The sequence below is a fragment of the Ceratotherium simum genome, chromosome 21 (assembly GCF_057802395.1).
Source record: "Ceratotherium simum simum isolate JZ-2026a chromosome 21, ASM5780239v1, whole genome shotgun sequence".
NCBI classification, from domain to species: Eukaryota; Metazoa; Chordata; class Mammalia; order Perissodactyla; family Rhinocerotidae; genus Ceratotherium; species Ceratotherium simum.
This window is the reverse complement of record NC_141920.1, coordinates 37,521,285-37,543,663: the sequence shown is the minus strand read 5'-3', so window position 1 is coordinate 37,543,663 and position 22,379 is coordinate 37,521,285. Positions and strand designations below refer to the sequence as shown.

General features: G+C 40.5%; 2 protein-coding genes across 7 annotated transcripts in view; one reads left to right on the top strand and one right to left on the bottom strand.

The window, feature by feature from the left end:
- The window catches only part of SLX4IP (SLX4 interacting protein), a 187,441-nt gene extending 177,888 nt beyond the window's left edge, over nucleotides 1-9,553 (bottom strand). The window contains exons 1-2 of one of the 4 annotated variants that reach the window (XM_087445604.1): nucleotides 9,348-9,552; nucleotides 8,566-8,875 (exon numbers count right to left, since the gene is read on the bottom strand). The gene's annotated coding sequence lies outside the window, so the exon portion shown is untranslated. Of the gene's footprint in view, nucleotides 1-8,565 lie in introns of all 4 variants that reach the window. The other 3 variants (XM_087445605.1, XM_087445603.1, XM_004433867.3) reach the window with 3 other exon arrangements.
- A 217-nt stretch (nucleotides 9,554-9,770) lies between these two features.
- LOC147914284 (uncharacterized) lies at nucleotides 9,771-20,481 on the top strand. 3 transcript variants are annotated; one of them, XM_087445609.1, is made up of 3 exons: nucleotides 9,804-9,923; nucleotides 17,486-17,549; nucleotides 20,251-20,481. In XM_087445609.1, exon 3 carries the CDS (start codon nucleotides 20,272-20,274, stop codon nucleotides 20,461-20,463), a length of 192 nt encoding a protein of 63 aa, XP_087301735.1. In that variant the 5' UTR covers nucleotides 9,804-9,923; nucleotides 17,486-17,549; nucleotides 20,251-20,271; the 3' UTR covers nucleotides 20,464-20,481. The 3 variants fall into 3 exon arrangements, with proteins under 3 accessions (XP_087301734.1, XP_087301735.1, XP_087301736.1); XM_087445608.1 differs by lacking the exon at nucleotides 17,486-17,549 and having other exon boundaries at nucleotides 9,771-9,923; XM_087445610.1 differs by lacking the exons at nucleotides 9,804-9,923; nucleotides 17,486-17,549 and adding an exon at nucleotides 9,973-10,349.
- The last annotated feature ends 1,898 nt before the right edge of the window (nucleotides 20,482-22,379 follow it).

The following is a 22,379-nucleotide window of genomic DNA, read 5'->3' as shown; positions in this document are numbered from 1 at the left end:
AAAAACAGGTGATAAAACTGCACAGAACTAAATGAAGACATGTAAAACCGGTTAAATCTAATAAGCTCTGTGGATTGTACCAATGTCAATTTTTTGATTTTAATATCTGCACCATACTTATGCAAGATGTTACCACTGGAAGAAACTAAGTGATGGGTACAAGGGATTCCTTGTACATTTTTGCCAGCTTCCTGTGATTCTATAATTATTTCAAAATAAAAACGTTAAAAAAATTAAAACTTCAGTTCATCAAAATACACTATAAGGGTGGGGGTAGAGTCACAAACTGGGAGAATATATTTGCAAGACATATAACCAACGGAGGATGAGCATCCAAAATCAAACAATTCAATGGGAAAATGGGCAAAGGAGGTGCCCCGAGCAAGGAGCCCCTGTCTCCCAGCCAAGTCTCCACAGGTCTGGTGACAAAGTGGTGGAGGAGGAGGCAGGAGAGTTTCCTGATCCCTTCTATTATTTATGTCTTGACAACCACTTGCCACATCCAATCACCACTCTCTTTCCTCCTCTGGGGAGAGGGGGAGCATGTCTCTCACTATCCTTCTATAAAACATGAGAAGCATGAAATCTAAATACAGAAAGACCATTTACCAGGGAATCTCGGGAGCGGACACACTCTGCTCTCTTACTGCAGGCACACAGCCTGTCATCTGGGACAGAACAGATGACAGTCACAGACAGTCCCATCTGCCACCCACAAGAAGGAAAAATTATTAGTTGGTGATGCCAAGAGATCCCAAACCCCAAAGAGTTGGTTATCCTGAAGGTCCCCTCCAAGCATAGCCTCTTAAAAGCACCTCCTGTCTCCATCCTTGCACTTCATCTCAAAAACCATCAGTAGAGGTACCTGAGCAGGAGTCCCCTATCAAAACCCTTCACTGGGGTCTCCCACAGCATCACAGGCCCTCTGTCAGCACTGCCCACACCTCCTCATGGCTCAGGCAACTTCACAGCGTCCATGACTCCACACAGCCAACTCCAGCATGTGTCCTCGAACACGCAGCTCCAGCTCCCTCCGCCTTCACTCACGCATGCAGCACTACAGGATGTCCTCTCTCCTCCAAAGCAAGTTATCCTCTGAACCCAACTCAGATGCCACCTGTTACTTGGACCCTCTAGGAATCTCCAGGGTGAACCGCTCCCTTCTCTGGGCCATCCCTGCCCCTTACACCACCTCTACACTCACACTTAGCTCACCGAATTACAGGTAACTCTGGTCCTCAGTCTCTCTCCTCTGCCTGACTACTGTATAAGCATCCTGAGGACAGGGTCCATTCTTATCCTCTTTGATACCTGGTACATGGCACAGGTATGCATCAAAAGTTTGCTAACTTGAGTCTGTTGCTGTTACTAAATCAGTGGCTACAGACTGTGTTAACTTATTATTTCTTTAGATTTATACCTATTTATCTAATGCATCTTTACTGTCCCTAAATCCCAAATTCCACATTAAGCCTTCTTAAAAGGAGGTCAAAGCACTCTAGACCTATTTCAATACATAAATAACAGTTAAGTTACATGTATCATGCAGCCAAAGTTGAGAGAGTTGTAATGCACATAAACGTAAACAGAAAACCAGTGTTTCGTATTGAAAATAATGGGCAACAGATCAGAAGTTTGGTTGAAGTTTAGGCCATAAATGTAAGCTTTTCAGTACCTAATTTTTTTTGTCTTTAAATTCTAATTCAAATTCAAACATTCATTTGAGTGGAAAAGATATTATTAGCCTCTATATTGATTAAATTTTAAATCTCAGAACATCCTGAGGTTTTTCTAGACTTGTTTTACTGATTATTAAGAAGTAAATGTGCACACACACACAAAAAGCAAATATGCATCTTAAAAAATTACTTTCCTAGGCCCTTAAGGTTGCTTTCAGGAAGAAGCAGCAAGCTCGGGGCCTGGAGTTTAAAGCATAAATGTTCAAAGCCTTGCTATCAGAGCTGCCAGTTCAAGTTCTCAATTCAGCGGAATTTTTATTCTATTGCCTGTTTTTAAGAAATTCAGGACAATCTCCAAAAGGATCAATTTTCCAAATATCTGAAAGCATATAATTTACATCAGCACACTGAGAAGTTAAAGTATATTGTAAGTCTTACAAATAACATCTCGTCCTCTATTCTGCATTCTTGAGCCCACTTTCTCTGGCCTAAAAACAGGCATTCTTTCACAAAGAGGAGACATGGACAGGGTATGACCCCACCAAAACTATGTGTGCATGTGTGTCTTTAGTGGAGAGGGAGAGATCCTAAAATCCTTAAGAAAATTAATTTGGGGAAGGAATGGAAGAGATTAAACAATATCACATGATTGTCCTGTCATTTAAATACAAAGCAGAGATAAACTCTAATAAAGAAAGTCACTGACCTTCTAGATTATTCTGTGGGAAAATCTGAGGCACTCTGAAATTCACATTTGTCATCCTTTTAGTGCTGCTGGCCTGTGTCACAAGCCAAAGCAACTACTCCAGATTAAATAGACCACAGATTAACTTTAGGCTTCTAATCTCCAGATTTCAAATTTTATCAAGAAAATTATTAATACTTCCTTCTATCATATTAAAAAACTTCCTATTATACTTCCTTCTATCATTTTAAAAAACTTTCATTAGCTATGAGAGCAGAAACTGAAAACAACAAAGGCCCTAGTATTTCTGACTGAACAACTATAATTCAAGAATGAGAAATCATTTCATTCCCTACTTCTCCTACCCCACAATCTAATTTTATCACCAAACAAAAAAAACAAAAAACAGTATCAAGAAAGGAATCACAAACTTTAACAAAATACCAAGGAAAAATGACAAATGAGCAAAGGTCTGGCTGGTGACAAAGTTAGATAAAGTTTGAGAAGGCAACTTCAGTAGAAACAAGAATCAGCTTTTCCTATTATTCAGACGGTAATTTTGAGTGCCAAAGTCTGGCTTGTAAGAAAAGAAAAAAAAAACAAACAGGGAAGCTCCAACAATGGAAGAAGGACAACGCAAGTGACAAAAAAATTAGGACCTTTTTTGTCTTTAAATGTAGGTCAAATACTGAAATCCTCTACCAAGATTAACTCCACAGAACAGTCCTACCTTTTAGTCACGCTACACCCTTAACCCAGGCAGCTGGCCCATGATCTGGGGCTCTCCTTCCTGCTGTGCCCACAGAAAATCCCCGCCCAGCCTGGCATGTGATGCTTCACTAACAGACAACTACTCATGTTTATTTAATACTCAGTCAGAAACAGACAAAGGCACTGACCCGTGAAGCAGTCGTGTGCTCAGGTTCTGGTAAAACAGACACACGTTCAAATCCCGGCTCTTCATGTGACCTCAGACAGGCTGTACAACTCCTCTAAGTCTCGTATTTTCTTATCTATGAAATGGGATAATATCATCTGTCTTGAGGGTCCTGTGAGGATTACATGAGGTCAGGTAGGTAACACTTGGCCCAGTGCCTGAGACACAGTGGGTGCTCAGTCTTTTAACCATAAACATGGAGGGCACAAGCAGACAGCACATAATCTACTTGGTACCTCAAGCCTCACTCAAATAACAAATGCTTCCCAATCACCTTCACCATAGAAAAAAACTTCTGATAAATTAATCATTAACGTAATTGTCTTAAAATCTAATCCTTTCAACGTAAAAACTTTAGAGATGGAGAACAGATCATTGGTTGTTAAGGGTGGAGGGGTGGGGGAGTTCCTACAGGGGGTAGCAGGAGGGAATCGAGGCAGGGAGTGATGGAACTTTTCTGCATCCTGATTGAGATGGGGGTTACACATCGCAACGCATTGGTCAAAACCCATGAAAATGTACACCAAAAACAGTGAATTTTACCATATGTAACTTTAAAATAATTTTTTAAATTGCAAAACAAAAAATCCAATCTTTTCTGACTAGAGAATAAATCAAAATTGTGACATACATGAACTTTTAAATGTCTAAGATATTTTAACAGCAATATTCTATATATTATCCTATAATTAACATAAGTCAAATCCAATTTTAGTTACCAGCTCTGATTTACTCAAGCACAAAATGTCAATACCATAATAACCATGAGGCACTGCTTTTCTATAATAGAAACAAAAAGACTTGAAATGCACTTACATCAACACAAAATATGAGTGGTATTTCCCATTTATGGAAAAGGAGTTTTATGACATTTTAGACTTGGCTTCATAGATCTCTATTTTTCTGCCCAATGAGGTTTCTTAATGTGCATGAATTATTGTTCTCAATCTCTAAAAAGTAATATATATATACATACATAAGGTAGACTTCAAAGATTTAATACACCTTAAAATGATTAGGCATGTACACGTTGAGAGATCCAACACAGATGGCCAACAGGTACACGAAAAGGTGCTCAACATCACTAATCATCAGGGAAATGCAAATCAAAACCACAATGAGATATCACCTTACACCTGTCAGAATGGCTATTATCAAAACAACAAGGTAACAAATGCTGGCGAGGATGTGGAGAAAAGGGAACCCTTGTGCACAGTTGGTGGGTATGTAAATCGGTGCAGTCACCATGGACAACAGTATGAAGGTTCCTCAAATTAAATTAAATTAAACCTAAATTTAATTAAAAAATTAAAAATAGAACTAACATATGATCCAGCAATTCCACTTCTGGGTATTTATCTGAAGAAAACAAAAACACAAACTCTAAAAGATATCTGCATCCTCATGATCAGTGCAGCATTATTCACCACAGCCACGACACGGAAACAAGCTAAGTGTCCAACAATGGCTGAATGGATAAAAAAAATCTGGTGTATACACACACACACACACACACACACACACACAATTGAATACTATTCAGCCACAAAAAAGAAGGAAATCCTGCCATTTGCGACAACATGGATGGACCCTGAGGGCATTATGCTAAGTGAAATAAATCAGGCAGAGAAAGACAAGTATTGTATGATCTCTTACATGTGGAATCTAAAACCAAACCAAACCAAACCAAAAAAAAAGCTAATAGATACAGAGAGCACATTGGTTTTGCCAGAGGCAAAAGGGCAGGGGGGGGACAAAATGGGTGAAGGGGTCAAAAGGTACAAACTTCCAGTTATAAAACAAATAAGTCCTGGGGATGTACTGTACAGCATGGTAACTATAGTTAACAATACTGTATTATATATTTGAAAGTTGTTGAGTAAATCTTAAAAGTTCTTATCACAACAAAAATAAGTTTGTAACTACATGTGGTGATGAATATTAACTAGAATCATGTGTTGATCCTCTTGCAATACATGCATATATCAAATCAGTATGCTTTACACCTGAAACTAATATAATATTATGTCAATTACATCTCAATGAAAAAAAGAGATCCAATCCACCGAAAAGTCAATGCGTGCATTGTGCATTTTTAAAAAGCTATAAGATGTTTCACTCAGAAAACATTAATTCATAAACTACACAATGGCAAAGATAAAGTCCCAATACAAACACATTTTCCCACTGTCACCTCATAGGTTCACTGTATACAGAAGGCTTGGCCACCAAATAGATTTTTCTTTTCCAAAGCTGGAGAAGAACAAAGCAATGTGAAAATGAGCACTGTGCAAATAAAAACAATCCAAATACCCTTCAACTGGTGAACATGTAAACAAATTACAGTATATCTATGCAAATGGAATACTACTCAGCAATTAAAAAGGAATGAACTCTTGATACTTGCAACAACAAAGATGGCTGCCAATTACAATGAATGAAAGAAGCCAGACACTACCCTCCTGCTCTCAAAAAAAGGATGTACTGTAAGATTCCATTTCAATAAATCCTAGGAAATGCAAACTTATCTAGAGTGACAGAAAACAGATCAGTCATTGCCTGGAAGAGAGTGGCGGGAGGAATTACAAAAGGGCAGGAGTAAACTTTTGGCAGTGACGGACATGTTCATTATCTTGATTGTGGTGGTCGTTTCACTGGTTTACACATGTAAAATACATCAAATTGTATACTTTAAATATGTGCACTTTACTATATGACAATTGTACTTCTACAAAGCTGTTTAAAAAGACTATTTTTTTTAAAAAACACATCTTTCTGGCCCAGTATATTGTATTCTGAATACCCTCTTTCCCAAACAGGTATGTGTCCTGAAAAGTCATGGAAATGTAATACCTTTTACCTTAGTGATTCGCATGCGTGGACAAACCTTAATAACCCAACGATTTAAATATAATAACAAACACCAATAGTTAATTAATATTTACATGGCTGTAACCATGTGCCAGGCATTGTTTTAAGCACTTTTCTTATATTAACTTATCAAACCTTCACATCAACCCTATCTTACAGATGAGGAAACTGAGGCACAGAAGAGTTAAGTAATCTGCTCAAAGTCACAGAGCTGGTGAGTGGAGGTGCTAGGATTTGAACCCAGGGAGTCGGGCTCTAGAGTTCATGTCCTCACCCACTATGCTCTACTGGCATACACAAGATAAGATACAGTACAGTCATGCATCACTTGACAACAGGGATACGTTCTGAGAAATGCATTCTCAGCCGATTTCATCGTGCGAACATCACAGAGCGTACTTACACAAACCTAGATGGTCTAGCCTACTACACACTTACGCTATATGGTACTAATCTTATGGGACCGCCATCGTATATGCGGTCTGTCTCCCCTCACATTCAATGAATATAAGTATTCACTACATTTTGCAACATTCACATGAGGCTAAATAAAAAATAACAGGACCCTCACTCTTCTTTTCCCAATTAATAGATGCAGAAAGGAGACAGAAAGGCTGGACAACTTGCTTAGAACATAAAAAAATGGCAAGTTGATCCATTACTGAGAACCTGGTTCACCACGTTCCCAGTCCAATTCTCTTCGTTGCCTGCAAATTCCTAATTATTTTAAGTAAAACCGTAGAGTGAAAAAAATCTAACATCCAGAAACGTGGAAAATGTAAAAGTTGTTTGCTGTTTCTCCAATACCTGACCGGTTCCTTAATTCCATCCACAGGGTTTCAACCTCTGCTGATACTGGTCTGGAGTCTTTTTTTATTTTTATTTTTTTGTGAGGAATATCTGCCCTGAGCTAACATCTGTTGCCAATCTTCCCCTTTTGCTGAGGAAGACTGGCCCTGGGCCAACATTCGTGCCATCTTCCTCCACTCTACATGGGACACCACCACAGCATGGCCTGACAAGCAATGCGTTGGTCCACGCCTAGGATCCGAACCAGCGAACCTCAGCAGCGAAAGCAGAATGCCCGAACTTAATCCCTACACCACCAGGGCGGCCCCTGGAGTCTTTTTTTAAAAGCTCCCCAAGTGATTTTCATGAGCAGCTAGGGTTGAGAACTCCAGAGATAAATAAGATTAGGTTTCTTATTAAAGGAAGACACAGAAGAAAACAAAGTGCCACAAAAAGCTTTCGTAAACCATGGCCCAAGGTTCTCCAGGTCAATATTGAACTGTTGAACACAAGCAGGATTTTGAATAAATTAAAAGTAAAAATATGCACACAGGATACGAGATGTTGTTGTAAAAGATAACAATATACTGGATTGACAAATTCTCTTCAACTTTTTAGAATGCTAAACTGGCATCTTGACATCAAGTCATTGCACTAAAAGCACAGAAAAACGTGTAATATGTCCACTGCACTTAAAACATGGAAGAAACTGAAAACATATTGTGAATCTGTTAAAGAAGCACATGTTGAAAAGAGACCATCTTTATCTTTAGTCCATGCCCTGAATTCGTGCTCCTTGAACTTTAGGGTGCGCTTCTTGGAGAAGATTCTGATTCAGTGGGTCTTGGGATGGGGCCTGAGATTCTGCAGTTCTAACAAGCTCCCAGGTGATGCTGATGCTGCTGGTTGATGGACCACACTTTGAGCAGCAACGCCCTAAGAACTCAATATTGGCTGTAAAATCAGCCAATTGGCCTACAAATATGGTTATGTCTAGATCCAAGAAATGAAAGTCAGTACATTGATTCCTAGTCCAGGGAATAAAAGGGGGACAGAAGGAGCAAGAGAATACCTGTTTGTATATTCTAGCAGTGCTAAGAACCATAGAAAACTGTTACTTGCCCCAACCTCACAGCTATCAAGGAGACAGACACCACAGAGGTTTTTTGTTTATGGCCTTGCACACATTAGGTACTCAATAAATGCAGTGAAAGAAATAAATGAATGGGAAATATATACACCACAACCAACATACTTATGTCACATCCCAAAAACGTCTGGGAAAGGTACTATATTTGTACATACGGGGCGCGTGGCCACAGTTTGATACAAATAGGTGAACCATCCATTGTACTCCATTTTGTCCTAAAAAAAAGAATTTTCCAGACCAATACTTCCACTTTAAAGCCCAGGCTTTCCGCACTCTTAATTAACTACTTTTTAGCTCTTTAAAAACAATGAAGAGAGGTGGAAGTACAGGGAGAAGGATTCAGAAAAGGCTCAAAAATCAAAGAAGAAAAAAACCACACGGGGAGAAGAGAGGGCAAAACCGTTCAGTTCAAGGGAAGGAACATCTTAGGTTGTCAGGAGCTCCATGTTCTTACCTACGATGGTAGCGGGGTTTGGGTTCGGGCTTTTATTGGTTTTGCTACTGTCCAGGGTCACTGATGGAGTAGCACCTGGCTGTGGAAACTCAAGACTACAGAGACAGCAGGCTCTCAACACAACCTTCAGAAGCTTTCCAGATTCGCGCTTGGGCTCTCTTCCTCCTTCCCAGGGTCTCCCGCGCACTGGGAAACGCGGCAGCCGCCCAAACACAAGATGATCTGGGCAGCCTCTCTGTCGGCTTGAAGCCCCAACCAGGACTTAAGATGGCGGCCAAATACCGCGAGGAGCCTGGAAACCGAGACGAATCTGCCCAAAAGAAAAATGGCCTCCGCTCAGGATCTCGCGGCTTTCAAGAAGGGCCCAAAACAAAAATGGCGGCAAAGGATGCCTATTTAGAGGCTGCGAGCGCAGTGAATATGATTGGCAGGTGACGAATCACGGTTACCCACAAAACTAGACAGCGGAGGTGATCGAGAGAAAGAAAAAATAAAACGCAGCATTTCTGCGGTATGGAGTGCTCCTTCACACCAGAAAATTACTAGCACAAGGATGGGAAGATTATAGGAGACAGGTTGGAAAACAAAGGTGGTTTTCACAATGCCAGGTAAAATTTAAAATAGCCATAGTTTCCTCCATAATTCTCTTGAATGGTACAGGAGAATAAAAGTTTTGCCTTCGAACTAAAAGGCAGGATGAGGAGATAGCGAGGACGCTATCTAATTGGTGAAGGGCACGGACATAGAAAACTTCCAACCTCCCCATAAGCCCCAAAGGAAACCTGAAACCCAAAGCTGCTTGAATGCAACTCGCTCGCACTGCGCAGGTCCGCTTTCCAACCCGATCCGGAGAAATGGTGGTCGTCGACTCCTTTTCTCCTTGTTTTCGAGGCAGTCGTAAAAGAAGGCGGGGAATTGGCGCTGGACGACAGAATAAGGCGCTTTGTGTTTAGTCAAATCAGGGAGGCCTGAGAGCCGCCGAGAACCGTTGATCGCTTTTTCATTCTTTCACTGAGTGCCTCTTAAGCGCGCGCCCTAAGGAAGGTACTGTGCCCTAACAAGGCCATTTGATAGGTTATTTAAATTTTTCAGTTTCAACAATTGAATGAAATTAACGCTGAATAAGCCCCGCCCCCTGTTCTTTCCGGCCACTGCCACTACTTTCTTGGCTGAGAACTTCCCTAAAACCCGGAGGAGCGGAATCCGAGCGGGGCCGCGCCAATCGCAGAGCTGCGCATGCTCCGTCTCCAGGCTCGGGCGCGGGTTGCCGGGACTGGCGGCGGCGGCGGCTGCGGGAGGCTCGGCCTGAGGGGCCTGCTGGCGGCGCGGCCTAGGGAGGCGCAGCGGCAGGTGGGCAGGTGAGAGCGCTGGAATCTCAGGCGGAAAAGCGGCTTTCTTCCCAGCCCAAGAGACGGGAGGGGCGCTTGTAGGTGCCTCCTCCCCACTCAGAAAGGTCACTGGTGTCCTCACTGAAGGATATTTGGGGGCGGGGACAAGGAGGAGGCCTGCTCTTTGGAAAGCTAAAGATCTACCTTTGAAGTAGCCAGAGGCAGGAAGTGCTTGCTGAAGTGGATGTGGATGGCGAGGAGGTGATCCAGTGTTGTGGGTAGAGTTCCAGGTGTAGAGCATCCTCACTGTCCCATCTGCACGGCCACACCGTGGGGTAGGTGGGGGTGTTCCAGGGACGGCCCCGATGGCACCTGCGCTGCCACCTGCTAGCCGGAAGCTGTGACTCGTCGATCACTCCTTCGCTGGGAGAGGGCACTGTATGCTGGACCTGGGAGGTGAGGACCACACGCTGACGTGGAACTGGACGTCAGAACTGCTGTACAGCGTGGTGGTGCCACCTGTGTGAAAGCAAGAGTGGGACTCACTGGGCTTATGACGTTATGGGGATGGAAGTCATGTTGAGATGGAGGAGACCTCCCGAGGTCGTGTTCATCTTCCTCCCGCATGGGACCATGCCCATATCCTCTTGCTGTTTCAGAGGCTTTCAATACTGGCAGTTTTATTCATTTCATTCATCAACATCGCCAGTTTATCTATTAACATATATATATTATGTTAATATATCTGTATATATATATAGTATATATATGTCCTACCCACAAATCTCCTCCTGTGCTGAGTTAGCAGATACAACAATGACCAAGACAAGCATGGTCCTTAACCACATGGAGCTTATATTCTAGTGATGGGAGAAGAAACAATAAACAAGCACACTAATAAATGAAGAAGATGTTTCCAGATTGTCCTAAGTTGGCTTCCCTGGGAAGCAGACTCAGGAGGAGGTTTGTAGGCAGGACATTTATTAGGGAGAACTTTTTGGCTCTTACCAAGGAAGAAAGGAAGCAGGATTGGGTGGATATAAAAAGGTGAGCTGCAGTGCAGTCCCAAGGAAGGCTTCCACCAGTCCCAGGAACTCTGGTGCTGGGTTGGCCCTTCAGAGTTGTCCCAAGTTGGAGGGAAGGGCCAGGCCCTTATATCCCTGCGTTGATCAGTCATTGGATGCCCATTGCCCTGGAAAGAGGGCATAACTTAAACTCTCTTCAGCCAGTCAATCCTGGAAAAGGACTGACAGATGAGAGCTGTCTCAGCACTCCCAGGAGCTGGGGAAATAAGTCTCATTCTTAAGTGGGATTAAGGTGCACATCACAGCATTCACCACAAAGGTAGGGCTTTGAAGGTAATAGTGAGATACGCTAGAGAATAATGGGGGTGGTAGAGGGAAAAACTAGATTGAGTGCTCAGAGAAGGGCTCTCTGAGTAGGTGACGTCTGAACTAAGAGACGAGAATAAGCCACCCTACGAAGGACAAAAGGAGCAAGACTCTCTGCCTCCTGCTGTGCACTGAGAATATACCAGAGAAAGGAACAAATGACTGCTGCTTTCTGTTACAGTGGGTGCAGTTACCAGTTTTTATAGATATTGATTCCCTGCTGTAACTAAAGATGAAGTAAGTAAAAATGGATTGAGACTAATTCAGAGGTAGAGGAGAAAATGAAAAGTACAATTTTGAAAAATTAGTCAAATTGGTAAAGACTTTTAATCTCTACAGTATTTTTTTTGCTACTATAGAGCATTTAATCATCTTTTATTAGGATTGTGCCTTTCTCTTCTCCAGCCTGTGTTCTCTTTGAGGACAGGAACCATGACTTATCCATCTTGGTAGTCACACCCACCCCCAGCCTAATGTCTTGCTAGCACCTAATAGACACTGAGTAAACATTTGAGTAAAATTAATCTCACGTATTTCAAGTAAAAATTGATAAGTCCTAAGTGATGTAAACACTAAATATAACTGTATTTGGATCTGTCTTTACAATATTCCCCAGGTTTATGAGTTACAACCAAATATTAGTTGAAATATTAGATAATAATATACAATTGCTTTGGTCAAACAGGAATCTCAAGAGGAGCCTGTTTCTATGTGTGATTTGTTTTAAAGGTAATGTACTTCAGTAATAATAGCTGCCGTGTGTTGAGCACTTCCCACATACCAGACACTGTACTAAGCAATAAATACGTAAATATATATGTAGCAATTTTCATAGTGTAACCCCATATTGCAGATTATGAAATTGAGGCAGGAAAGAAGAAGTAATTTGCCCAAGATGATAACTAATTTGTGGTGGACATTAGAATTTGATTCCCTTCATTACTTAAGGCCTTTGGTCTTAAGTAACCAACATTTCTGAAAATGCAGACTAAGTTTCATCACAGTAGGACTCATATTTAATCACTTGGCAACTTCATTAACTTATCAGAGAAGCAAATACGAAATTATTCATTCTCTCTTTACTGTTTTGCTCCGTCCTTGAGTTTTCCTGTTTCCTCACGATTAGCTTTCCTGGCTCTCACTTTAGAAGCTTGACTGTTATCTTTCCTATAACATCCTGAATCTGATTGCAGATCCACCCCCCTCTAATCAAAATAGCCCCGATACCTCAGAACCCCTTTCCTGAGGATGTGGGTCTTTTTATTCACATCTAGACTAACTGAACCTGCCCAGAGAAGGGGCCTCCTTGATGGGGACCACTTCCCTTAGTCTAGGCAGTCGTTCCAGTCCTCCCTTGTTCTTACTACACTCCAGGTTGACTTCAGTAATGTTTTTTCTTTTTGAAATAATCAAAATAATAATAATAGCTAACAATAATAAGTCCAAACTAAGTGCCAGGTGTTGCGCTAACCACACAACGACTTTGTGATATGGAAGTCATTACTTTCATTTTATGGATGATGGAATTGAGACATAGTGAGGTTAAGTGAGTCATCCAAGGTCACACAGCCAATTGTGAAGTGGTAAGGTGGAGGTTGGCCAGCCCTGGTGGTCTAGTGGTTAAGATTTGGCACTTTCACTGCTGCAGCCTGGATTTGTTTCCCTATCAGGGAACCACACTGCCCATCTGTCAGTTGTCATACTGTGGCATGTGGGTGTTGCTGTGATATATGCCACAGATATTTCAAATACCAGCAGGGTCACCCGTGGTGGACAGGTTTCAGTGGACCTTCCAGACTAGACAGACAAGGACGAAGGACCTGGCCACCCACTTCCGAAAAAATTGGCCATGAAAGCCCTATGAATAGCAATGGCGCATTGTCTGATACGGTGCCGGAAGATGAGAGAATGGTGCAAAAAGACCGGGCAGGTTTCCGTTCTGCTGTACACAGGGTTGCTAAGAGTCCATGGTACTAACAACAAAAGGTGGAGATTGAAAGCCCAGGCAGTAGGATTCCACAGTTTATCCCCTTAATCGCTACACAACAATGCAGTCTTACTAAAATGATTTGCTGTGCTTTACCTTCTGAAAACTGGTAGGCAGGAACTAGATCCTGGTGGATCTAGTGGGCTTTTTATGCTGTACTAAGCAATTTAGATTTCACCTTTTAGTCAAAAACATCACTAAAAGCTTCTAAGCAATCCAGAAGCACGACCAGATTTGGTGTGTTTTTTTGTTTGTTTTTTTGGAAGATGGCTGTGTTAAGAGTGTGGAGAATGGATTAGTGGAGAGTAAACTGGAACAGTGGTTCTCAAACTTTAGCTTCAGAATTACCTGGAGAATTCGTTAAAACACAGATTACCGGACCCCCACCCTAGCATTTGATTCAGTAGGTCAGGGGCAGCCTAAGAATTTGCATTTCTAATAAATTCCCAGGTGATGCTTATGCTACTGGTGAGGGCACCACACTTTGAGAACTACTGGGCTAGAAGCAAGGAGATCATGTGAAGTAACAACGGTTGGGACTGAGGCTGTGGGGAGAGGTTATATAAAAGAAATGTCATGTCAAATGGCAGGATTGGGTGACGGACTTGAGGAGGAGTATAAGGAAAAAGGCAGAGTCCACTATATCCACATTTCTGAATTGAATGGCTTGGTAGATAATGCTTTTTTAAATCGAAACCGGTAATGTAGGTGGACAGCAGTTTGGGAAGGAAAGAGGATTCATTTTTATATGAGATGCGTTTAGACTGTTTGTGGGGACACTTAGATAAAGGTGAACAGTAGCGGTTGGATATGTGAGTCTAAGCGGGAGACGAAGATGCAGGAGTCATTAGTGGATGTCCTAATAGTAGAAGCTTACGAGGTGAATGAGACCGCCCAGGAAACAAGAAACAGGGAGAAGATGACCCAGGACAGGGTGAATAGGTGGATGGAAACCAAGGGGCCATTAAAGGAGACTGAAAAGGAAGAGACTAGAGTCTCAAGTACTTAAAGAGTTTCAAGAACACATCAAAATGCTTCAGAGAGATCAAGTAAAGGGAGAGATTGGTGATCGGTATAGTCAGAGCAGTTTCCATGGAGAGTGGAATGAAAGCAGATTACTTGGGTTTGGAGATGGAAGTAGGACATGACTTTAGATAAAGATGCATTATTTGAAAGGAATCAGATTGTGTAGTAGCTTGAAGGGAAGCTGGTAAAGGGCAGTTGCTTTAGGGAATTTGTTTTTGGTTCTTTTCAATGGAGAAAAATGGTCAGGTTATGCAGAGGAGGAAGACCCATTGCAAGTGAGAGGCGGGAGACAGAAGAGGGGATAGTGGAGCTAGAACCCTGAGGACACAGTAGGAAGTGGGACTGACCGGAACTTGGGGAACAGGAGTACCTGTTCTTCCTGAGACAGCCAGGAAGGAGGTTAGATGAAAGCTGAGATGGATGGGTTTTTACATGTGGGGACAGGAAGTTGAGGGTGCTAATACCCAGTAGCCATAATTTCCTCTGGCCAGTAGGTTATCTGCCCTAAAGTGGAAAGTAAATAGAAATCTCAAAAATGATGAAGATAGAAATTGGCCCTATGGGGGCCAGGGCACATAAAGTCACTGCTGTAGCACTGAGGGGCCCAATCAGCTGCACATTTAATCTGGAACAATCTGGCTATCTGCATGATACCCACTTTCCTTCCCCCCACCAACCCCAGCATCAAATGGCAGCCAGGTGTAAAAACAGGAGATGGGGAAAAAAGGAGATAGAGGGCCGGGCCAGTGGCGGAGCAGTTAAATTCACACGTTCCACTTCGGTGGCCTGGGGTTCACTGGTTGGGATCCTGGGTGCACACCTACGAACCGCTCATCAAGCCATGCTGAGGCAGTGTGCCACACAGAGCAACTAGAAGGATGTTCAGCTATGATGTACAACTGTCTACTGGGGCTTTGGGGAGAAAAAAGGAGGATGATTGGCAACAGATGTTAGCTCAGGGCCAGTTTTCCTCAAAGAAAAAAAGGAAATGAAAGGATTCTCAGATAAGTCTATAAACTTTATAAACTCAGTAACAATACTACAGCCTTTCTGAGAACCCACAGCCTGCCAGTAAGCTGATTTTCTCTTCCTCATTAGTCAATAATCATTCACTCACTGTTCAAGTTTGGGACTGCCGACATTTAGTAAAGCTCCCATATACAACTTGTGATACTTTCTGTATATTACTTATTTTTACTTATAAATAATTGAATTCACAGTAGTGAGAGGGGACAGTAGAGACCATAAAATACTTACGTGTAACTGTGTTGACCTTCACTGTACCCTGAGGACTCCCGACCTACTCCTGACCAGGCTGTGCTGGCAGCAGCCCAGCTGAGTGTAGGTCAAGCTGACCTTGAATGGTGCGGTGGGAGTGGTGGTAGGATTCTGCTATATGGAAACTTGAGGACTCAGGGAGGATCCATTCAGTTCATCAAAAGTTGACAGTAATGTTTTCGGCGTGTGTGTTTTTACAAGACTGGAAAAGTTCAGCAAAACTGTATTGTTTTAGGTAATGCAGTTAGAAAAAAAGAAGGAAAACTATTGTTCTTTTTAGCATGCCAATCAGTTAAATAGGCCTGAAGATAATATGCAGTCCTTTCTAATATGTACACAAAAAATGCCAATATTAAAACTGCTATATTAAAATTTGAGGATAAAAAGAACTATTTTTAGTGTCAATGATTGGAATTCAAGAATGAAAAATTCACCAATACCTAAGGCCAACATTGTTACTGTAAAAGAAAAGGCATACAATTCCAATAAAATTCATCTAATGTCAGAATCACAAAAGCTAGGTTAGTTAATTGTTTAACATTCTGCCTAATGTTCTCTTCATGATTAACTTGCATTTGGTGGAAGTTTTTAAAAACTACTATTTTTTCAAATACTTTAAGCAGAACATGCAGTGACGACATAAAAAAGAATCTACCTTACACTGTGTGCAAAAGACCAGCAGATGGCGCCCCGCAAGCCCAGGAGGCAAAATAAGAACATTTTGCAGACTATTTCCTGCATCCAGGTTGTTGTAGGCCTAATTTAGTAGTGGCCAATAGCAAAACTTGGTGGTTTTAATGGACATGATGCTACATGGAAAGAGTAATCTGATAACTAGAGCCAGGCTGTTTAGGATTTTCTGGGAAAATTTGTCCTTCACCTTACTGTCCAGTTCTGTCACCAAGAAACCTTCATTCAGCTTGGAATATAACAAGTTGCAGTGAGCCTGTCAGGCTTTAGTGGTAGAAATTGAAGAGATGGTAATCTCTGTAATACAAATGGAGGGGAGGAGAAGTTGCTGTCCTAGACAGAGCAATGCCTTAAATTTAAGGAGTATTTGTGGTCTGAAGCATACTTCTCAGTATTTTCCTTTCTTGGCCTTTCTGTTTATACATACACAAAAAGATGATGATGTTTTAATGAGGTAGAGATATAGGAAGCTTCTCACTATTCATTCTACACAAAGAACTAAGCTAAAGAAAACTGAACTAAAGTTAACCCAGCTAATCTCAACCATTGGAAGGTCACAGATGTGGGTTTGGAGGATATAGACTCTTCTGCCCTCTTGTCATTTTGGACAAAGTGGCACAAGACCACTATTAACCTCTTACATACCTGACATGAGAATCAGAAGAACATGTCAGGTGAAGTGCGCCAGGTTAGTTGACCTCATTGACCCTCACATGTGTGTATCACGCACTCAGAATGTACTCATCCCCATCATCATGCGCTGGAAATTCTGATTGACTCTATTGCCAAAACTTGGATGCTAATTCTTGACTTTTGAAAATTGCTCAATAGAATACCAGCGAAGACTTTTAGGATTCAAAATCTAAGTTGAGTGCCACAATTAACTGACAGTAATCTTGGAATCAATCATTTACTATTTCCTCATTTATAAAGCAGTCTCATAAAATTGCTATGAAAATAAAACAAGATAAAAAATATGAAACCTTTTGAATAATGCAAGGTATATATTTTTGAAAGAAGAATATAAGAAAGCGTGGTCTGTGTTAAGATTGCCTCTAAACATTTTCTAAACTTAACAAAATGCGTTTCAATGAATAAAACCATAAATATCTACTTTCTATTTTGTGTAACCTAAAATTTGCTAATCTCATTTCATTTCTCATGGTTTCCCCCATCTTTCTAAAAAGTCCCATACCTTCTGTTCTTGTTTGTTTGTTTAGGAGTGTGTTTAAAGAAGATTCAGGAAAGATAAGAAAAGGGCAGTGGCAGGTGCACTAAAGGAGGGTAAGGAGGAAAAATCGTCCCCCTGGCATTTCTGTTGCTGCTTTGCTTCAGCAAACTTGAAAAGCTCAATGAATGAACAACAAGCACTAACTTATTTTAGCGACCAGCCTATTACTGCTCATCAAATCTGATCATTTTGAGCACATTCTTGTTTTGTTTCAGATGCAGGAATCTCTGGTGTCCATAAAAATAGTTCCATACCACTTGGAATGATTTGCCAAGTGTTTTGAGGGAAGGACCAGCTCAAGATACACTGTATTTAGCTTAATTTTCTGTTCCTAAATTGAATCTCCCAGTCTCTCTGCTGCCTGGCACCATGAACCTTTGTAAAAATCAAGGTTTTAAAAACCTTCTTGTAAGTTCATTTGAAAAATGAGTTAATTGTAAAGAAATCTGGTAAATCGTTATATTATCCTGGGAAGCAGCATAGAGAGGCTCTGAGCATAGACACTGGAGTATTTACAAGAATACTTATTGCCGTAGCATATTTAGCAGTAAAGCATTGAAAAAAATCTCAAGTTTCCATCAATCAGCAATCTGTCAAATTAGGATATCTCCGTGCAATCACACGCTGTACAACTATTAAAAATGATAATGAAGATTTATATTCTGGGAGGGAGAAAAGATTACAAAACAGCCTGTAGATTATGATCACATTTTTGTTAAAGCCAAAAAGATTACAGGCGTTTTTAGCTTTCTTTTCCTTATTTCTTTTCCTTATTTCTATAATTTTCTAACTTGAAAAAGTAAGCCTGTATTATATTTATTAGAAAAGGGCAGTGATGCTAATTTTCCCTTTGAAAAAAATCCGACAGAAGAATTGAGAAGAAAAAAAGAGTTAAATCAAAATTGTATCCCCAAAATATATTTGATTGTATTTAAAAGCTCCACAAGAAGATATGAACAAAATAAGGAACACATTACCTCACTAACTGCTACTGCAGATATCAAATTTCAAACCTTTGTTGTCTTTTTCTTAAAACTAGCAATGAGCCTTATTTAGTAAAGTCTAAGGTGTCTGGCCTGGGAAGTTGTTTATTCAAGCAATAGAATACATGTAGTGCGCTAGAAAGCTTGCTTGGTGGAGACGGACTGTTAGATATATGGTGTGGTTTTATGTGGATTAAATGTGAAGACTCGAAAAGTACTTTGTAAAGAAAAAAGCCCTACCATCCTGATCCTAATCATTTTCCAAGCCTCTCAAAGGACAACAGAATAATCATCAGGAAATAGTTACCTGCTTTCTCACCCCCATTAGCCACATCAATATGTGAGATATGGAGAATCTGAATAAATGGGAGCATGTAGGTGTTGAGTAAACATTAAAGCAATTAAACATTAAATCAGTCCACATCATTTACTAACCAGGAAGTGCTGTTTCTGGGCCTCGGTGATATTTGGCAAATAATGAATTTTCAGCCGAAATAGATACAGATTCTCAGGCTTAACCTAAACCTAGAAAAAGATGCATGGATCCTTAAGTTATCCTAATAGATAAGGATAATAGACTGTTAAATACAATCTGAATAAAATTGAGTGCCTTCTTTGTCCAAAGATTCGTTAAGTATAGGGAGCTAACTGGATGCTAATCTGAGACTCTTCTCAAAGAGGTTCACAGTACATCACATTACATACTGTGATCTACATGGCATTCATATAAAATTACTGTAATGTAAGAGATTTCATGATACTAAAACTCATATAGATGCAACTGAACCTAATTCTTAGGATGTCCTGTAGATTATGGAGCAGTCTTTGTTGTCCTGTGCTCAGAAAGGAACTTGGAAAGTAGGTCCATTCATATCATCACAAGTCTATAAGCTAATCACTAAAGACTAATGAGTGTCCCTTAAATAAAAAAAAATGAGTCTTTAGAGATTGTCCAAACTCAAGTTCTCAAACCCAACACATCATCAGAAGCAGACTTCTTAGGCCCCACTCCACACTTTCCAAATCAAAGACAGACAGAGGAAAAAAATCTATTTTCAATATTGACTAGCTTTGTAACTCCAGGCAAGTTACTAGCCCCAGTTTCTTCACGTCAACCAGGTTGACGGTAACCCCCCTAGGGTGGAGTTATTAGTGATAAGGGTAAACACTCTAAAATGCAGTGATTCAGCACATACATGTGGAAATGGCATTAATTCATCCTAATTCATAGAGTCCAAGCCAAATTCTTTTGCTACAATTGAAATCCACGCATGACTGTCTCAGTCTCAGTTGGAATGCTATCACTTACATCCTGTCAGAGTGCAGAATCTAAATTCTTATTGCATATTTAAGGATTACCATTTAATTCTTCTTTTAAAATTATGACTAAATGTAATTTTTTAAAAAATCTAACTTCATTGTGGTTCAGAGAAAGTATAATTAGTTATATGAAGAAAATGATATCCATGTATGAGTGTTTCCAACGATCCATATAGCTTTCCCTGCAGCTAATGTTGCTTCTTTATAATTGTTGACTAATAAAAGTTTGTATTGCTTTGTAAGTTTCCCAAGCCTGACTTCAAAGCTAACCCTTTGAACCTACAACATATCTCTTTTTGTTAATTAACATTGCAATATATTGTAATTAAAAATGTTTAACAGTAAGCTTTTATGAGAGTGTAATATTCTACCTGTGGTGGTTTATAGATGTGATCTGAGGGAGGATTTTTTGTTTTTGTTCTTTCTCTTTTAACTGTTGACCTTTTCTTAGGTGCACTGATGCTGAAGAACTATGAGCTTTCAGAACTTCTGGAGAGACTACAAAGTTCTGGTTGTTATGGTACCTTTAGTTGGGCTCATACATTTGGGGTGGCACAGAATCAAAAGCAGCCCTGTTTTCCAAATACCTAATAAGGACAAGGTTCCAGAGCCAGATAATCTGGCGCTTGCAAGTTCTCAGAAGAGCCACATCCAAGAGAAATAGAAGGCTTGCAATCTTCAGGTAAGTTCGATTTAATCTGGTCAACCAAATGATATGTTCCAGCAATGGGAAATGTGATTTTTTTTTTTTTTTTGGTGAGGAAGAATAGCCCTGAGCTAACATCCATGCTAATCCTCCTCTTTTTGCTGAGGAAGACCAGCTCTGAGCTAACATCTATTACCAATCCTCCTCCTTTTTTTTCCCCAAAGCCCCAGTAGATAGTTGTATGTCATAGTTGCACATCCTTCTAGTTGCTGTATGTGGGATGCGGCATCAGCATGGCCAGAGAAGCGATGCATCGGTGCGTGCCCAGGATCTGAACCCAGGCCGCCAGTAGCGGAGCGCATGCACTTAACCGCTAAGCCACAGGGCTGGCCTGGGAAATGTGATTTTTAAAAAAGTATACAGCTCTGGCAAGAAAAAGCCTCAGGTGGTTAGTTACCTGTTGTTTTGTGTGTGTGTGTGTGTGTGGAAGATTAGCCCCAAGCAAGCTAACATCCATTGCCAATCCTCCTCTTTTTGCTGAGGAAGACTGGCCATGGGCTAACATCCATGCCCATCTTCCTCTACTTGATATGTGGGATGCTGCCACAGCATGGCTTGATAAGTGGTGTGTAGGTCCACGCCCAGAATCCAAACCTGTTAACCCTGGGCTGCTGAAGCAGAACAGGTGAACTTAACCACTACGCCACTGGGCCAGCCCCTGGTTACCTGTTGTTTTTATTATGACCCACTGGTAAAATATTTTTCTATTAGAAAAGTTGCTTCTAGAAAAGTTTGTTGCACAGAGACCTGTGACACTTGGCTGACAGGGTCATTTGGATAACAAGAGAAAGGGCAATCCGGCCATTCTTGTCCTGTCCTTTTTTCTAGCATTGTCTCTGGGATTATGAATGTGTCCAAAGGAGCCCTTGTCTCCTTACCATAAATTCATTCCAGAGCATACCAATCTGTAATTTTCAAAAGGTTCTTTTCTTTATCATTTCTGTTCTGTTTTTTCCAAGACAAATAAACTAATTGTATTCATCCCTTAGTGTCTAATAGTTTAGCTTCAAAATAATTTGTTGCTTTTGAGAGTTACTGAAATAAGAGGATGTAGTTATATAATTCAGTTCTGTGGTCTCTTATCCATAATTCCAAAATTCAAAAAGTTTTAAAATCCAAACGGTTTTGCCACAACTCCTTTGGTACAAAACTTGATCTTAACTGACATGAGTCAGTTTGCAGTCTTTATTCCACTTAATATGAATATTTAGATTCACTGCAGAAATATTTTTGTGTTTGCTTATGAATGTTATGGTTATATTAATTATGGGTATTAAATACTATATTACTATATTATCTTGATTATGGGTGTTATTCACTCCATTTTATTTCTAAAATCCAAGAAATTCTGAATTATGAAACTTGTTTGGCCCCAGATAGAAAAGTATGGCCCTATAATTGTGGAGCGTTTTCTATTCTAATATACCTTTTTGACCTTCAGTTGAATAATAATGTGCTTTAAATTTGGCATAAAGTAGGTCAATTTGGGGTTCTACTCTTTATGGAAGGAGGACCTCAGTAAGGTTTTCCTCATTTTTAAGAGGTCTCTGATTTTGACTTGTGATAAAACTATGATAACATTATTACTTTTTGGCCAAAAAATTCCCCAGCTTATCTTGTATATTTCTGGCCTCAGACCTGCTAGAATCAGCCGTTTCTCCAAAGAACCCCAATTCCTTTTAAGAGGAAATTTTACCTGTTTGTATTTCTTTAACTCATTTTTTATAGTTTATCTCTGAATTTAGGATGCAGTCATGTATGTTTTACTATTATTTTAATTAAGTTATCCATTGCTGCAAAAAGCCCATCTGCCAGGCCTGTGCATCCAGGAATAGTCAGGGCCATTCATGTGATGGTAACTTTTGGAATTATGG